Source organism: Haliotis asinina, chromosome 5 (genome assembly GCF_037392515.1).
Source record: "Haliotis asinina isolate JCU_RB_2024 chromosome 5, JCU_Hal_asi_v2, whole genome shotgun sequence".
NCBI lineage: Eukaryota > Metazoa > Mollusca > Gastropoda > Lepetellida > Haliotidae > Haliotis > Haliotis asinina.
Window position 1 is genome coordinate 74,035,096 of NC_090284.1, and position 14,720 is coordinate 74,049,815.

The following is a 14,720-nucleotide window of genomic DNA, read 5'->3' on the forward strand; positions in this document are numbered from 1 at the left end:
CACATGCATTCCCAATGGGAAGTGACATATCCATGCATAACAGTTTTGGTGGTATCGACATCCAGATATCGTCTGATGTTTTCTGTACAAAGCTTGAAGTTTACGGTTCTGGTTGTCTTAAGGGCTTGAGTCTTGTTAGACATGACCCTGTCCATCTGAACACCTAGGTTCCTGACAGATGTGGAGGGTGCTATGACAGATGATCCAACTGACTATAATTTTGTTAGGTTGCTGGGAGGTCCTGGATTCAGTTTTGTCACTTTGACTTTAAGGAAGGTTGATGACATCCAATTTTTAACTTTGCAAGCACATTCTTCCAGCTCTGAGATTCCATTCCTGATATTATGAGTTTGAGGCCAATGTACGTAGCTATGGAATTGGAGTGTGTACAGGCATATAACGCCATCTAGAGGTTTCTTGTACACTGATGTCCGAGTGATGTGGATCGCCACACTTCCAAATCCTTGCTGTGAAAGGATGTGAACCTCTCATCAAGATATGACTAAAGCCATATCACCACTTTTCACACGAAATTACCATATCACCACATCATATCAGGTATACTGTCCTAGAAGGAGTGAGAGATTATCTGTATAGTCAACTAAAGAGACTTCATTGCCTAAAGACCTGCCACATACTGCCATTGTCTTGACGGTTCACATCTGTTTAGTTACTTAATTAACTTGCATTTCCTGACGGAGAATAACTTTCATTAATCTTCTTACTAAGTGTTTGAAGATAAACTGCCTGTAACCTCTGTATTGTCAGATCACTTGGACAAATCTTAAGTGATAAACCCCTTTTAATAACCTAACCTCATTAGTAAGCATCTTGAGACGTTTAAGTCCAAGATCTCCAACAGCCTCTTTCTAACAGATTTTATGGGTCAGTGACTCCATGGCTCACACTGACCCATAGAGAAAAAACTCATTCGTGGTTAGACAATCCAGGTAAAGTCAGGACCTAAAAATTTGATGAAACAGGATGTAATCCTGTGTCCTTACCCTTCATAAACAGGATGTGGTTTTGTCAGGGCTGATGTACTCTTCTCTAAGTGAAGTTTGTCTGCTTTCCCTATTGCCCTTCTTCTTCATAAACAGATAGTTTCTGGTGAAAAATTTTAAAGCTAAACTATAGAAACCTCCATTATCATTGCATTATCATTGAAAAACTGAATTAGGTGGGTCGTCTGCGCTGAACATTGACACAGAAGAGCATGACTTCAGTAGGGCATCACATGGTCAGCCGAGACAAGATACACATCCTGTGACTGCCTTCAACATTAACAGGGTGTGCTCTGTCCGGGTGGTACTGCAGTCTAGATGCCAGCTTTTGTCAAAGTCATTTCCAGGCCATGATTGAAGGTCAACGGAAAGCGCTGAATGTGGCTAACTTACAGTAATGTTACATGAACTCCACTTGTATTTAATAAATATGTATTTAATAAATATATAGTCAAGCATGCTACAAAATATAAATTGTTGGTTGGTTTGAAGACAAAATCCAACAGAAATATTCATTGGCCCAAATATGTGTTCCTCACACATGTAAACAGTACCACACTACCTAGCTTCAGTGGCATAGAAATATAAGTGATGTCATTTGATTGTAATGTCAAGATACCCATGATGTCCCAGTGGCCTGAAAAGCATTGTGATGTAATTCCATTGTAGGAAGATTGTACCATGTAGTCCCAGAGCTATCTCCTACTGGTTCCAGTTGATAAATATACTATCCAGGTATTGATAGTTGGCTAGTCTAGCCATTGTTTGCCTCCATTACATTTCTAATATGTTTCACAAAGATAATCAAGACTGACAATTCTCTGACATTGTATATCATATTGATTGCATAATGCAACAATGCCAATATGTGCATACCATGACAGTAATTAAGGGGAGAAGTGTCTGCAGAGAACTTACTGCTGTCAGTTGATTTACCTTTACTGGAGGCAACAGTTAGGAAACAGATATAGGCTAAATTGTTCTCAAATCCAAGGCTGGCGGTAATATGGCATGTCAGATGAGCACAGAGTGCAGTGAACACTGGGAACATGTGGTTGTTGGGTGTCATAAAAGCTAGCAGAGGACTCACAGGAACAGCAGGATGTTTCTTTACATTAAACAGCAAACAGCATGTATAAAGGTTGACAGAATTTGTATATACAAAACTAGTTTTCAGTAGTGTCATTATCTGTGTGATATATATGCATCTTCTTGGTGCAAATGACTAATGGGAGGTTCTTCACCATTAACCCATAACTTCTGCTAACTTCTTCAGATTTCGTCTGCATTTTGGACTCACTGTCTACAGAATATCCTGTGGACATTGACTCATTTCACATAGACATTTAGTTTAAGTATGTAAAATCATTCGTTTCTATGCTCCAATCAAATACCACATACCTCGACCACACGATCAACACTACTAGGGCACAAAATGACACCACTAACCAAATACCAAACATTCTGGCCACACAATCAACACTACTCAGGCACATCTGCACACCATTAGCCAAATACCACACATTCTGGCCACACGATCAACACTACTAGGGCACAAAATGACACCACTAACCAAATACCACACATTCTGGCCACATGATCAACACTACTCAGGCACATCAGCACACCATTAGCCAAATACCACACATTCTGGCCACACAATCAACACTACTCAGGCACATCAGCACACCATTAGCCAAATACCACACATTCTGGCCACACAATCAACACTACTCAGGCACATCAGCACACCATTAGCCAAATACCACACATTCTGGCCACACAATCAACACTACTCAGGCACATCAGCACACCATTAGCCAAATACCACACATTCTGGCCACATGATCAACACTACTCAGGCACATCAGCACACCACTAACCAAATACCACACATTCTGGCCACATGATCAACACTACTCAGGCACATCAGCACACCATTAGCCAAATACCACACATTCTGGCCACACAATCAACACTACTCAGGCACATCAGCACACCATTAACCAAATACCACACATTCTGGCCACATGATCAACACTACTCAGGCACATCAGCACACCATTAGCCAAATACCAAACATTCTGGCCACACAATCAACACTACTGGGGCATATCAGGACACCATTAACCAAATACCACACATTCTGGCCACATGATCAACACTACTCAGGCACATCAGCACACCATTAGCCAAATACCACACATTCTGGCCACACAATCAATACTACTGGGGCATATCAGGACACCATTAACCAAATACCAAACATTCTGGCCACACGATCAACACTACTCAGGCACATCAGCACACCATTAGCCAAATACCACACATTCTGGCCACACAATCAACACTACTGGGGCATATCAGGACACCATTAACCAAATACCACACATTCTGGCCACACAACCAACACTAATGGGTCACATCGGCACAACATTAGCCAAATACCACACATTCTGAGCACACAATCAACACTACTCAGGCACATCGACACACCATTAACCAAATACCACACATTCTGGCCACACAATCAACACATCAGAACACCATTAGCCATCGGCACAGCACACCTTACATTACTTAACATTCCTCGAGCTCCTTTCAAAAAGCATTTTACTGAGGTTAACCTTAACTCCCATTCTCTAGCACTGCATTAAGGCTACCTTAGTGACTTACGACAAAAGGAGGCCCAGAGTGATTGAGATGTATCTTCCTCGAGCTACTCCGCAGCTTAACCTTTGTCTGGATGTTTTATTACAAACAAGAACAATCCTAAAAAAAACAATCTGTGACACATATGTAGTATGTTATTTGTTTTTGACCTTTATTCTATCTGTGTGATTTAGTCCGTCTGTTGTAACTGAATCTGGACCAAAATCCAGCATTTGACATCATGTGTATCAATTGGGATACACTGACATGCTTGAACCAAAACACATTCATGGCCACCTGACCCTGTTAGTCTCGTCTTACGATACGCATGGTTGCTGAAGCAAGGCAGTTGTTATGGTCATTTCAATAGTCAAGTGTTTTGTAGACAGGTAACCACAACCTACTCGCCACCTTTAGTCAGGAAACTGACCCCGTGCATGTCTACATTATTGTATATTGACCAGGCACTGACATTGATGTGGCAGCTGTCTTGTTTCAGGGTTACATTGGTCAATATTTTAATTGATTTAGCATCCACCTTATACCTTGATTTACTCCACTCCCACATGCATTCTCAACTACAGTGAGACAAAATGGACGTATTGTATCTCATCATGATCACATACATCATATTTGGTATGATCCATCATGATCACATACACCATATTTGGTATGCCCCATTATGATCACATATAACATATTTGATATGATCCATCATGATCACATACACAATATTTGGTATGATCCATCATGATCACCTACACCATATTTGTCATGATCCATCATGATCACATACACAATATTTAGTATGATCCATCATGATCACAGACACCATATTTGGTATGATCCATCATGATCACATACATCAGATTTGGTTTGATCCATCATGATCACATACAACAGATTTGGTATGATCCATCATAATCACATACACCATATTTGGTATGATCCATCATGATCACATACATCATATTTGGTATGATCCATCATGATCACATACACTATATTTAGTATGATCCATCATGATCACATACATCATATTTGGTATGATCCATCATGATCACATACATCAGATTTGGTATGATCCATCATGATCACATACATCAGATTTGGTATGATCCATCATGATCACATACAACATATTTGGTATGATCCATCATGATCACATACAACAGATTTGGTATGATCCATCATGATCACATACACAATATTTGGTATGATCCATCATGATAACATACACCATATTTGGCATGATCCATCATGATCACATACATCAAATTTGGCATGATCCATCATGATCACATATACCATATTTGGTATGATCCATCATGATCACATACATCAGATATGGTATGATCCATCATGATCATATACACAATATTTGGTATGATCCATCATGATCCCATACAACACATTTGGTATGATCCATCATGATTACGTACATCATATTTGGCATGATCCATCATGATCACATACAACATATTTGGTATGCCTCATCATGATCACATACACCATATTTGGTATGATCCATCAAACCTTCAGAAAATACCCAGCAAAACATCAATTTGATAACAAACTGAGATGATTGACAAGGTTACAATACGATACACATCATGACAGTGAGGTTAATGTGTGAGTGAGGTTAGTTTTATGCTGCACTCATCAGTATTCCAGTTATAATCAAGTGTGGACCAGACAATCCAGTGTTCAACAGCATCAGCATTGATCTGCACAATTGGGAGTTGATGACATGTGTCAACCAAGTCTGTGATTCTGACCACTCCATCCCGCTAGTCGCCTCTTACGACAAGCATAGTCACCTTTTATGTCAAGTATGGATTGCCGAAGACCTATTCTATCACAGATTTCCTGAGTAGAGATTAAATAAAAAATGGCACATACAGGTGGACTGATCAGACTTGTAGATGGACATGCCTTCAAACAAGCATCAGTTCATTAAATTGGTAACAGTACTTCAGAATTTACTTTTGACATTTTTAGTATAGAAAGGGAAGTAATATCTGAACTTGTCAAATTCTATGAATACATAATACCATTTCGATTAGAAAGTGGTCAGATGTAATATATATGTGTATTATATTTGCTATAACACTTTCTAAAAGCCCATTCACACTTGTTTTGAATTGAAAGGAATCAAGGATAAGCAGCAAGAAACAGATATCTCCAAAATGTGGACTGCATTCAGGAAAGAATCCCAAAATAAACAACTTTTCAAGCTTCGTAAGAATGTGTGTCCGATGTGCTACCTGATTTTTCATTGAGAGGTGTTCATGGTTTTATGTGATTCAGCGGTGTTCTGATGACATCAGGGCTAATTTGAAGAGCATTCAGGATGTTCTGACTGTATTCGAAATGTATCTGCAGTATATTCGAGCTTCCGTCGAAATATTCTGATAGATTTCAAAGAATATTTTAGCTAAAGTCCAGCAGCAATCGAGATACATTCTGACTGATTCGATCCACATTCAAGACATCCTGACAGGATTTGAAGTTGCTTGTCTTTTCTATTCTCCCTCGAATATGTTCAGAATACTTGGAATGCAGTAAAAATATTTAGAATGCAGTAAGGATGCAGTTAGAATGAACCTCATATGCTGCTCAATATGTTTCCACTTCGAATGTACCTTAAAAGTTTTGAACATGTTCAAAACATTTGGGCATGTTTCAAGAACTGACCCGAATACATTAATATTCGTTTATAACAAACTCAAAGGGATTGTTGTTTTCAGTTTGTTGTAAGCAAACAAAGTTCGTTCTAAGCGATTCGGGAATGTTTGTGAATATTTGTAAATGATCAAGAATCATCACCACGTCATTGGTTTCAGACAAGATCATGTTCACACAGAAAATAAAATAAGACAAAACCAACGAACATATAATTGTCAACATTGGATCATTCATTTCATCATTGATCATGTATTTTATCATGCATCTTTAACAAAATCGGTAATTTTGTGCTTCTATGACGTCAGCCAACCATCAACTGACTTGCTGTCAACAGACGAGCTTACTCCGTGTGTCATGGCTGAACATATGCCTCGTCGCTTCTTAAATCTCTCTAACCACGACTGATTGGCCTTGACATCTGTATGTCCAAGTCTGCTGCAATGTCAGTCTTGGATTTACCGCCTGCATCTACAGCTTGGATGATTTGGTATTTTGTGTCGAGATCTAGAGCTTTACGTTTCCCAGATCGCTATTTATGCCTTGACAATGCTAACAAGAATAACGAGATTAAATAAATGATAAAAGTTCACAGGTACGTTTATTTTATTATCCCCTTGATCCCATGTGAGGAAGCCTGTTTGTTTTCACAAGCTAATTGGTGACACATGAGATGACACATGAGTGGATTCGGATCAGCTGTAAACACGTCAATCAACGCGTGAAATAGCACAGAGGGACCTGTCAATTTGTTTGGTGTAACAGATAATTCGTACTATCAGTGTTCGGTGTATATGGAAGTTAATTCATAACAATATGTAGGAAAGCAGTCGGGACTTCTGAATTTGTTTGTAGTAACTGGCAATTCGTTGTAAGCATGTACGTTATAAGTGAACTTTACTGTAGTTGAAATGCATTCGGAATGCAGTAAGAAGTGTTAGAATTCAGTTCGATTTTCCAGGAGTCTCCAGAAATTTTCATTTTGAGAGCATTCCGGTTCATTTCCACCTCAAGTGTGAAGGGTATTAGTAAATAACAGATTTTAATACATACTAAAAGTAGGGGATAATGAACTTTCAATTTGGATAGGAAGTGTAAACAATAAGAAAGGTTTCAAGGACAGACATCTTATGAACGCACAACCATTTCCCTCTACTACCACTGCATGTGGGTATAAATCTGACGATATCATTCACATTTTCAGAAAGATTTTGTACTTTTATAAACATATGGGTATGACCTGACATGAACACCTACAGCCACAGTTTAGGTCAGCCACCCATCCTTCAAACAGTTAACATCTTTATTGGTAAAGGCAAAAGATCCAAGCAATCTTTATTGGTAAAGGCAAAAGATCTGAGCAATTTTAATTTCATAATGAAATGATAACTGCATTATCATACTTGTCCAGTGACCACTGATTCCTATACTAGCTTTATACAACGTGTATCCCTTTTGAGCAACAGTCCAATATGCTTAGCACTTATTTGTAAAACGTATCACCAGCTGTGTCAGCTCATAACCTGCAGAGGTCATTTCTATAAGCAAGTTTATTTTTTCAGATCCATATTTCTTTGGGAATAAAAATATGTTTCAACCAAAATAACAATCATGAATATGAAAACCTTGCACAATTAAACAATACATGAAATTCATCTTCAATATCACCAGAATCACATTTCTCACATTCAGACACTACCTGGCCAACACAGTGGAGCTGACAAATACGATTCACAATTAAGCTATGAACAGACATTTTTATTTGCAAGATGTCTCTTATCATTTTACCTTGTGTTGCAGTAGTCCAATAGGTTTGCAATCCTGCTTGCATGCAGAACACAGTGACAATGATTTGCAACAGTTACAAGAGTTATTCTTCTTTATCTTCATTTAAAATACAGAAGTTGCCATAAACATTCAGTATGTCAGTACACATTCTCCAATGTTCAACGTCATGGACAGAATGATTCCTCTCAGGTGACTTTACAAAACACATCACAAAATTTATATTCCACCTCAAATCGTTTCATGAGCTTTCAGCTATGTTTGGTATTTTTCCGAAGGAAGGTAGTGGGAGTTCTGTTGATGCAACCTACATACCACTTTTTAAAGTCGCTGAATCTGTAGCTGAAACTACCACCTTGTTTACATAACCCACTGCAGCTGTGTTTCCGAGATCAGGTCATTTAAGTCAAGCCATATTCATAATCAGGATTACTTCAGCTGTATGATGACAGACTGTAAATTATCAATCCAGTGGACAAGACAATCCAGTGATTAACATCATCATAACTTCAGTAAATTGAGCATCGATCTACACAAATTGGGATGTGGACATGTGACAGCCATGTACAGTGAGCCTAAGCAAGTGATCCATAAGTCATCGATTTTGACAAGCACGGGTCACAGTAGATCAATTCTAGCACAGATTTTCACAAGTTTATAAGGACAGTAATGTAGCCATGTCTAGTAATAATAAAATATATATGTGAATATAAGGTACAAGAATATCTTCTGAGAACATAAAAGCTGACAGAAATACAGTGATATCCAGCAGATAATTGCTCGAACACTTCTATAATTCATCTGTTACAGTTCTGTTAGTTACAGCATATATCATAGAACTGTTGAGCCTACCATGTGTAGTCAATGCAGTCAACACAGGAATGTGAACACCAGATTCTGTAGCATACTCATGAACATGGACAAATGGATTACAAATATCTAATATACATATTTCATATTTTCAATGCATTATTATGCACTGGCAGGAAATTCACTAGGCAGTTGTTTATTGATGTTCAACATGCAAAAACACAGAAGAACAAAAAACGATCAATGATCTAACCAATGAGTCAACTGGGTTTGGACTGACAATAAACATACAGGATAACCATGATAAAGGATAAAGGATACAAACTGTCAAATGCATTTTCAACCCTGAGGCCAAAAGACATGAAACATGCAAATGGTAGGTCAGTATAAAATTATCAATAATTAGCAATAAAAAACTGTCAAAAGGAAAAATAATTAGTCTGTTCAATCATTGATTATATTGTTGATAAAAATTTACTCAAACAGTGTACAAAGTTAGGTGTTTATTTACGGGCTGCTTAACATGTTAGTAATCATTGCAGAAATATGTCACTGCTCACCAGTGATTTAAAATAGGTTACTTCTACAATATTTATTGATGATCAATTGATATTTGGTAAATGAATATCAGTCCCTGTGATTAGCTATACCAAATGATTTTTTCATATTATAGATAACTGAATACAAAAAACATTGTCTGATAGCTGGCATTCTGCTGATTTCAGATCACTGTTCCTTTTGAAAATCAGACCATAAATAAATATTTTAGAGGCAATTAAAGTGTAAAAATTCTGGGTCCAGGTTTGGATTAAGCGAGGTCATAATTACTGAAAAATCGCAGACCACTTTATTCGTCGAAAATATCTTAATTTTTCCATAACTTTGCTGTTTTGGGGTGTATTTGTAAAAAATTTGGCACACAGGGTAATTGGATACCCCTGATTTCATTTTTGGCATCAGAATTCAGATACATGTAATGGATTAAGAGTTATTTTATATATTTAAGCACAAAATTAAATAAACAGTGCATGGCCACAGTGTGATCTATATCAACAGGCGTCCTTAGCAAATGGGCATCATGGTGCTAACTGTAACCTTTCTAATTGTCAGTCAACACCCTGTCTCTTTCATTTCATTCAATCAAAAGCAGGACCAGGAATATCTGAACTTAATTTAACAATGTGGTTGTACCTTTGCAGGTTGATTTTTTGGGCCACAATCACAATCACAATCTCAAGGTGCTCATGTTTATTCATTGTTGATTTGTTCATCTTGCTCTGAAGATAGCACCAAATTTTCGAGACCAAAATGTTAAAATATTGAGTAGCAAAGCATTATACCAGGTGCAATTTTTCAGATTTAATATAAACATAAAGTTTCCTCAAATTTCATTGGATACAGGGGTTCAAAAATGTTTTTTAAAGTCACTTGTCCTGACTAATTTTCCACTTGCCCTGATTTTTATGACATAATGAAGTCTGATGTAATTATAATATAAAAAGGATAAATCAGCATGGTACTTGATGCTAAACTTTAGTGGACTATTTCCTGAAAAGTGATAAATAGCAAAGAAAGATAACGCTAGTTTACTATCATTGTGAAACTTAATAGCTATGTTTTTAGCAGATATGAAAAGATATCCAAGTTTATTTGCAGTTTGAAACCATAAGCTGAAATTATCTAGTGGCCCCTAGACAAGTAAGATACCAATCCGTGATTGCCTGAAATGAAAACTGACTTGTTTCGGGTGTCAATGGGATGGGATTTTTTAATCTCTGCTACCTATGATGATTGTGAAAGTGTAAAGGAGTAACTACCTGTACTAATGATAATCTGTAAGGGATAGGGACAGAGTTCAAGATTCCCAAACTCCTTGACAGACAATCAGTTTTCTTGGCAAAATCCATGGGCATGAATGACCCACTTGTCAAACGATGCAATCACATTTTAATTCTAACAGACTCTCTCGGTGTGCTCCAAGCAATAAAAATACAAATTGACCAGAAACCCAATCTAAAGAAGCTAATTAATGAGAAAATAAAAAACATTCAGGATATACAAGCTTTAGGCAAACAGTAGAGTTCATATAGATCCCTGCCTATGTTGGTGCGTTTAAGTTAACTTAAACATATCATTATCTAAGACGATGTAGAAAGAATAGTAAAACAAAAAATCTTTTTGGGGGTGGCAATGTAAATACCAAAAATCAAATTCTAAGCTAAATCATCTGCTAAAAAAGCCACTGTAAACACTAAAATAGAACAATGAAGCCAAACATTTTGACAAGGCCATAACCAACTTACAAACAGGTCACAAAAACTATATATAAAATAAAAAAAACACGCCAAACAGTGAATGAGTGATTGAGTTTAGTTTTACACCAATCTCAACACCAACTGTATGGTGACGTTCTGTAAATGATCAAACCTGGATCAGACAATCCAGTAATTAACAGCGTGAGTGTTGATCTATGCAATTGAGATATGATTATGAGGACATGTCCACCAAGTCAGCAAGCCTGACAACCCCATCATGTCGGCAACCTCTAATGACAAACATGGCATACTGACGGTCAATTCTAACCTGTATGTTCAAACACTAAACAGACACCGAAACCGAAATGCCGGAACATGTCTACTACACTGCTCACACGACGAACAACACACAATGGTGCTGAAGAGTTCACTGGACAGGAACACACACAAACCACTACAAACACTCCTAAGCTCACTAAATAACATCCCAACCTACAAAGCCTTAGATTTCTTATCACAACTGGCCTTTAGGTCATTTACAATCCCACATAATCAACTAAAGTCAACATAGAAAATAATACAAAAACAAAACATAAAAACAAACAAATTGAATACCAACCCAACCCTCCCATCCCTACTACAACTTTTGGCAAATTGAGCAAACATCCAAATCATCAACATCGTCATCATCATCATCATCATCATCATCATCATCATCATCATCATCATCAAGCACAGTTTTGGGTGTAACGTACCTTAACCGAACCCAGCTATCCGTAAAGATTGCAAAGGGTATGTGAAACAGGAGTTAGATTCAGATACTAGTATACTGAACCCAATATGAATACAATAAGTTGCACCAACTAATCTGCACTCTTGCAATATATTGTAAGTAGATATGGATAAATTTACTTACACTTGCACTACTGAACATATTTCCTGCACATGATCGGAAGGGTTTAGTGTTAGGGTAAGAGTTAGGTTATGGTTTTCTCTAAACATAGCTGGGTTTGGTTTTTTTATTTGTCAATATAACAATTGAAAGTAGCAAAAACGGTGGTACCAATATAAGAAAAGTGCTCACAAGATATTTGCCTACCTGTTTTTAGGAGATCGTCTGGAATTCCCAATTTAGAATGGACCTTCTTCATAATGTTGGTCATTTCTTTCCCAGAAAGAAATTTATAAAATTCCACTATAGCAGTTTTATTCTTGTCAACTGTATGAATGTACTTTTGACACCTTTCATGAAACCTCAAAGTTTCATCGCTCAATTCCGAATCCATGTCTCCTTCCTCAGAGTCTCCCATCAAAGCCTGTAAGAATCCTTCATAGTAAGCATTTCCACTTTCCTGAGTTCTCTGTTTGCTTGACACAAGAAATCTAAAATTTTCCATATCTTCATCTACAAATAACGATCTTAATCGTCTTGCAGTTCTCTGACCAAGATGAAGTTGTTCCTCTTCCCCTAAAGCCATTAACATTTTGTCATTATTTTGAGGAAAAGAATTCTTCCACTCTTTCAGTTGTTGAAATTTGTCAGAAGTCAATTTGTCATGAATGTCCTTATGAATTTTCGATATGCTCTGAACATCCTCGAGACCTGGGTACCTGGCACCATGCCGCATGACAGAGCTGGAATGTGCAGCCAAGCATGAAAACGTCCCAACTTGAACAGAATTAAACTCGTCTTCGATAACGATTTCTGGTGGTGGATGAATGAGTTCGTAAGCAGTTTTAGATCCGAAAGAACTCTGGACATTTGCGGTTGTCAAAGACAGATGCATGGGGAATAAGAGAGAAATCACAAAGAATTTGACATCGCCTGGGAAATTTGACAGTTTCATGGCCGCTGACATCTTGTCAGTTCCGCAGCAAATACTGTTTCCGCGATGCTCCACTCTGAAACTGAGACATAAGTTTATGTTTTTTAAGTATTATTCGCACTTACAAAAGCCAGGCATTCTGTGCTACTTTCTTTATGGAAGTTGGTCCCTGGAATTCAGTTAACATTTTGCGGGTAATGTGAAATTATTACATGGAACTTCACGCGACTGCACGTTTTGCACGGGAAGCGCATCTCCACCCAAGTACGAAGAAGAGGCAATAAGAATAATGAGTGGTGACGGAAAGCAGATCCTATCTTCTATCCATGTAAGTATACATGCTTCGGTTCTTAATTGCAAGTGACGACATGCGTAATTGAAATGCAGCATTTTCGTCAATTTCGATCCGCCCAAGCATCAACCAATGTTTGGTACCGCATGGTTGCCTGCAATCGTACCTGGACAAACCCAGTCAATGAACTTATTTCGGAATGACTTCCTCCCGTATACACACCTCCCACCACACACCACACACCACACAAACACACAAACAACCCCCCCCCCCCCCCCCCCCCCCCACACACACACACACACACACACACTCACACACCTCTACGATTTGATTCTAGTCGAATGATATCGCCAGAGTATGTGTTCCTCAGCTGATAAGGGTGGGCTTTAGCATATTCCATTGCCACTCAGAGAAATTTTTTATCATCATTAAAATTTAGGGGGATACAAGCAGAAGTCTTACCCATATTTTAGCGTTTGACTATTACCCCATTTAGAAAGTGGTCAAATGCAACATATGTCATATTTGGGATTTCACTTTCTCAGTAAAGTACCAATTCTAGTACTTTTTTGGTAGAGTCCAATTCGGGATTCGAACCTGCACCCTCAGAGTCAGGCACCTAATCATAAGTTGACTCCCTTAGAGAAAATTTACTGTGCAAAAAGAAGGGAGTATGGGCAAAACTCTTTCCACTGATTGATCTAGACTGATTATTTCCTGACTGCTGTCTTATCTGCAACCCTTGAATGTAGCTGTGCAGAATTAAACAAGACCTCAAAGTTACTTGAAAGTTCTCTGAGTGAGGCAATTGAATTATTTCTGATATCTATACTAGCCACATGAAGAAACTGCATTTTCAAAATATGGTCCCAGTTGATATGTATGATAACAATGTCAAAGTTACATAAAAATTTGAATTTTGGGATCATGAGACCATAAAAGGTCTGGATAATTTCAATAACAATGACGTTGTGAGTCCACAAGTGGAACAGGGGTCAAACGACCATGTCACAAGCGCAATAGCAGGTATGTCCACCATCGGAATTGAGAACAGCCATGCATCGTCGATGCATAGGGCCTATTAAACGTGCAAGGAAGGCTTGTGGGATGTCATGCCATTCTCTCAAGTTCTGTTACAAGGCAAAGGACATTATCTGGTGGATGAGGAAGATGACGTAGACGTTGATCCATCTCATCCCAAACATGCTCTATCTGGGTGAGATCCAGTGAATTTGCAGGCCAAGGCAGTAAGTCATCACTGTGGTGTTGCAAGAAATCCATAGCACTCTTGCCGTATTAGGGCGGGCATTGTCCTGTTGGAATGTTAACCCAGGGCCATGATGTTGCAGAAAAATACATTGAAGTCCTGGGATGGTCCGGGCAGTCATCACTGCTGTCTGAAACCTGTGGC

General features: G+C 38.1%; 2 protein-coding genes across 3 annotated transcripts in view; one reads left to right on the plus strand and one right to left on the minus strand.

Annotated features, from left to right (window-relative positions):
* LOC137285262 (multiple inositol polyphosphate phosphatase 1-like) overlaps nt 1-14,720 on the minus strand; it is a 32,816-nt gene that overhangs the window by 15,737 nt on the left and 2,359 nt on the right. For both annotated transcript variants that reach the window (XM_067817574.1, XM_067817573.1), the window contains exon 2: nt 12,291-13,099. In XM_067817574.1, coding sequence (XP_067673675.1) covers nt 12,291-13,050 — 760 coding nt within the window. In that variant the 5' untranslated portion in view covers nt 13,051-13,099. The remainder of the gene's footprint in view (nt 1-12,290; nt 13,100-14,720) is intronic.
* Nucleotides 13,076-14,720, plus strand: part of LOC137285260 (bifunctional 3'-phosphoadenosine 5'-phosphosulfate synthase-like) — a 55,846-nt gene continuing 54,201 nt past the window's right edge. The window contains exon 1 of the mRNA XM_067817569.1: nt 13,076-13,345. Within this exon, the coding sequence (XP_067673670.1) occupies nt 13,307-13,345 (39 nt within the window). The 5' untranslated portion in view covers nt 13,076-13,306. The remainder of the gene's footprint in view (nt 13,346-14,720) is intronic.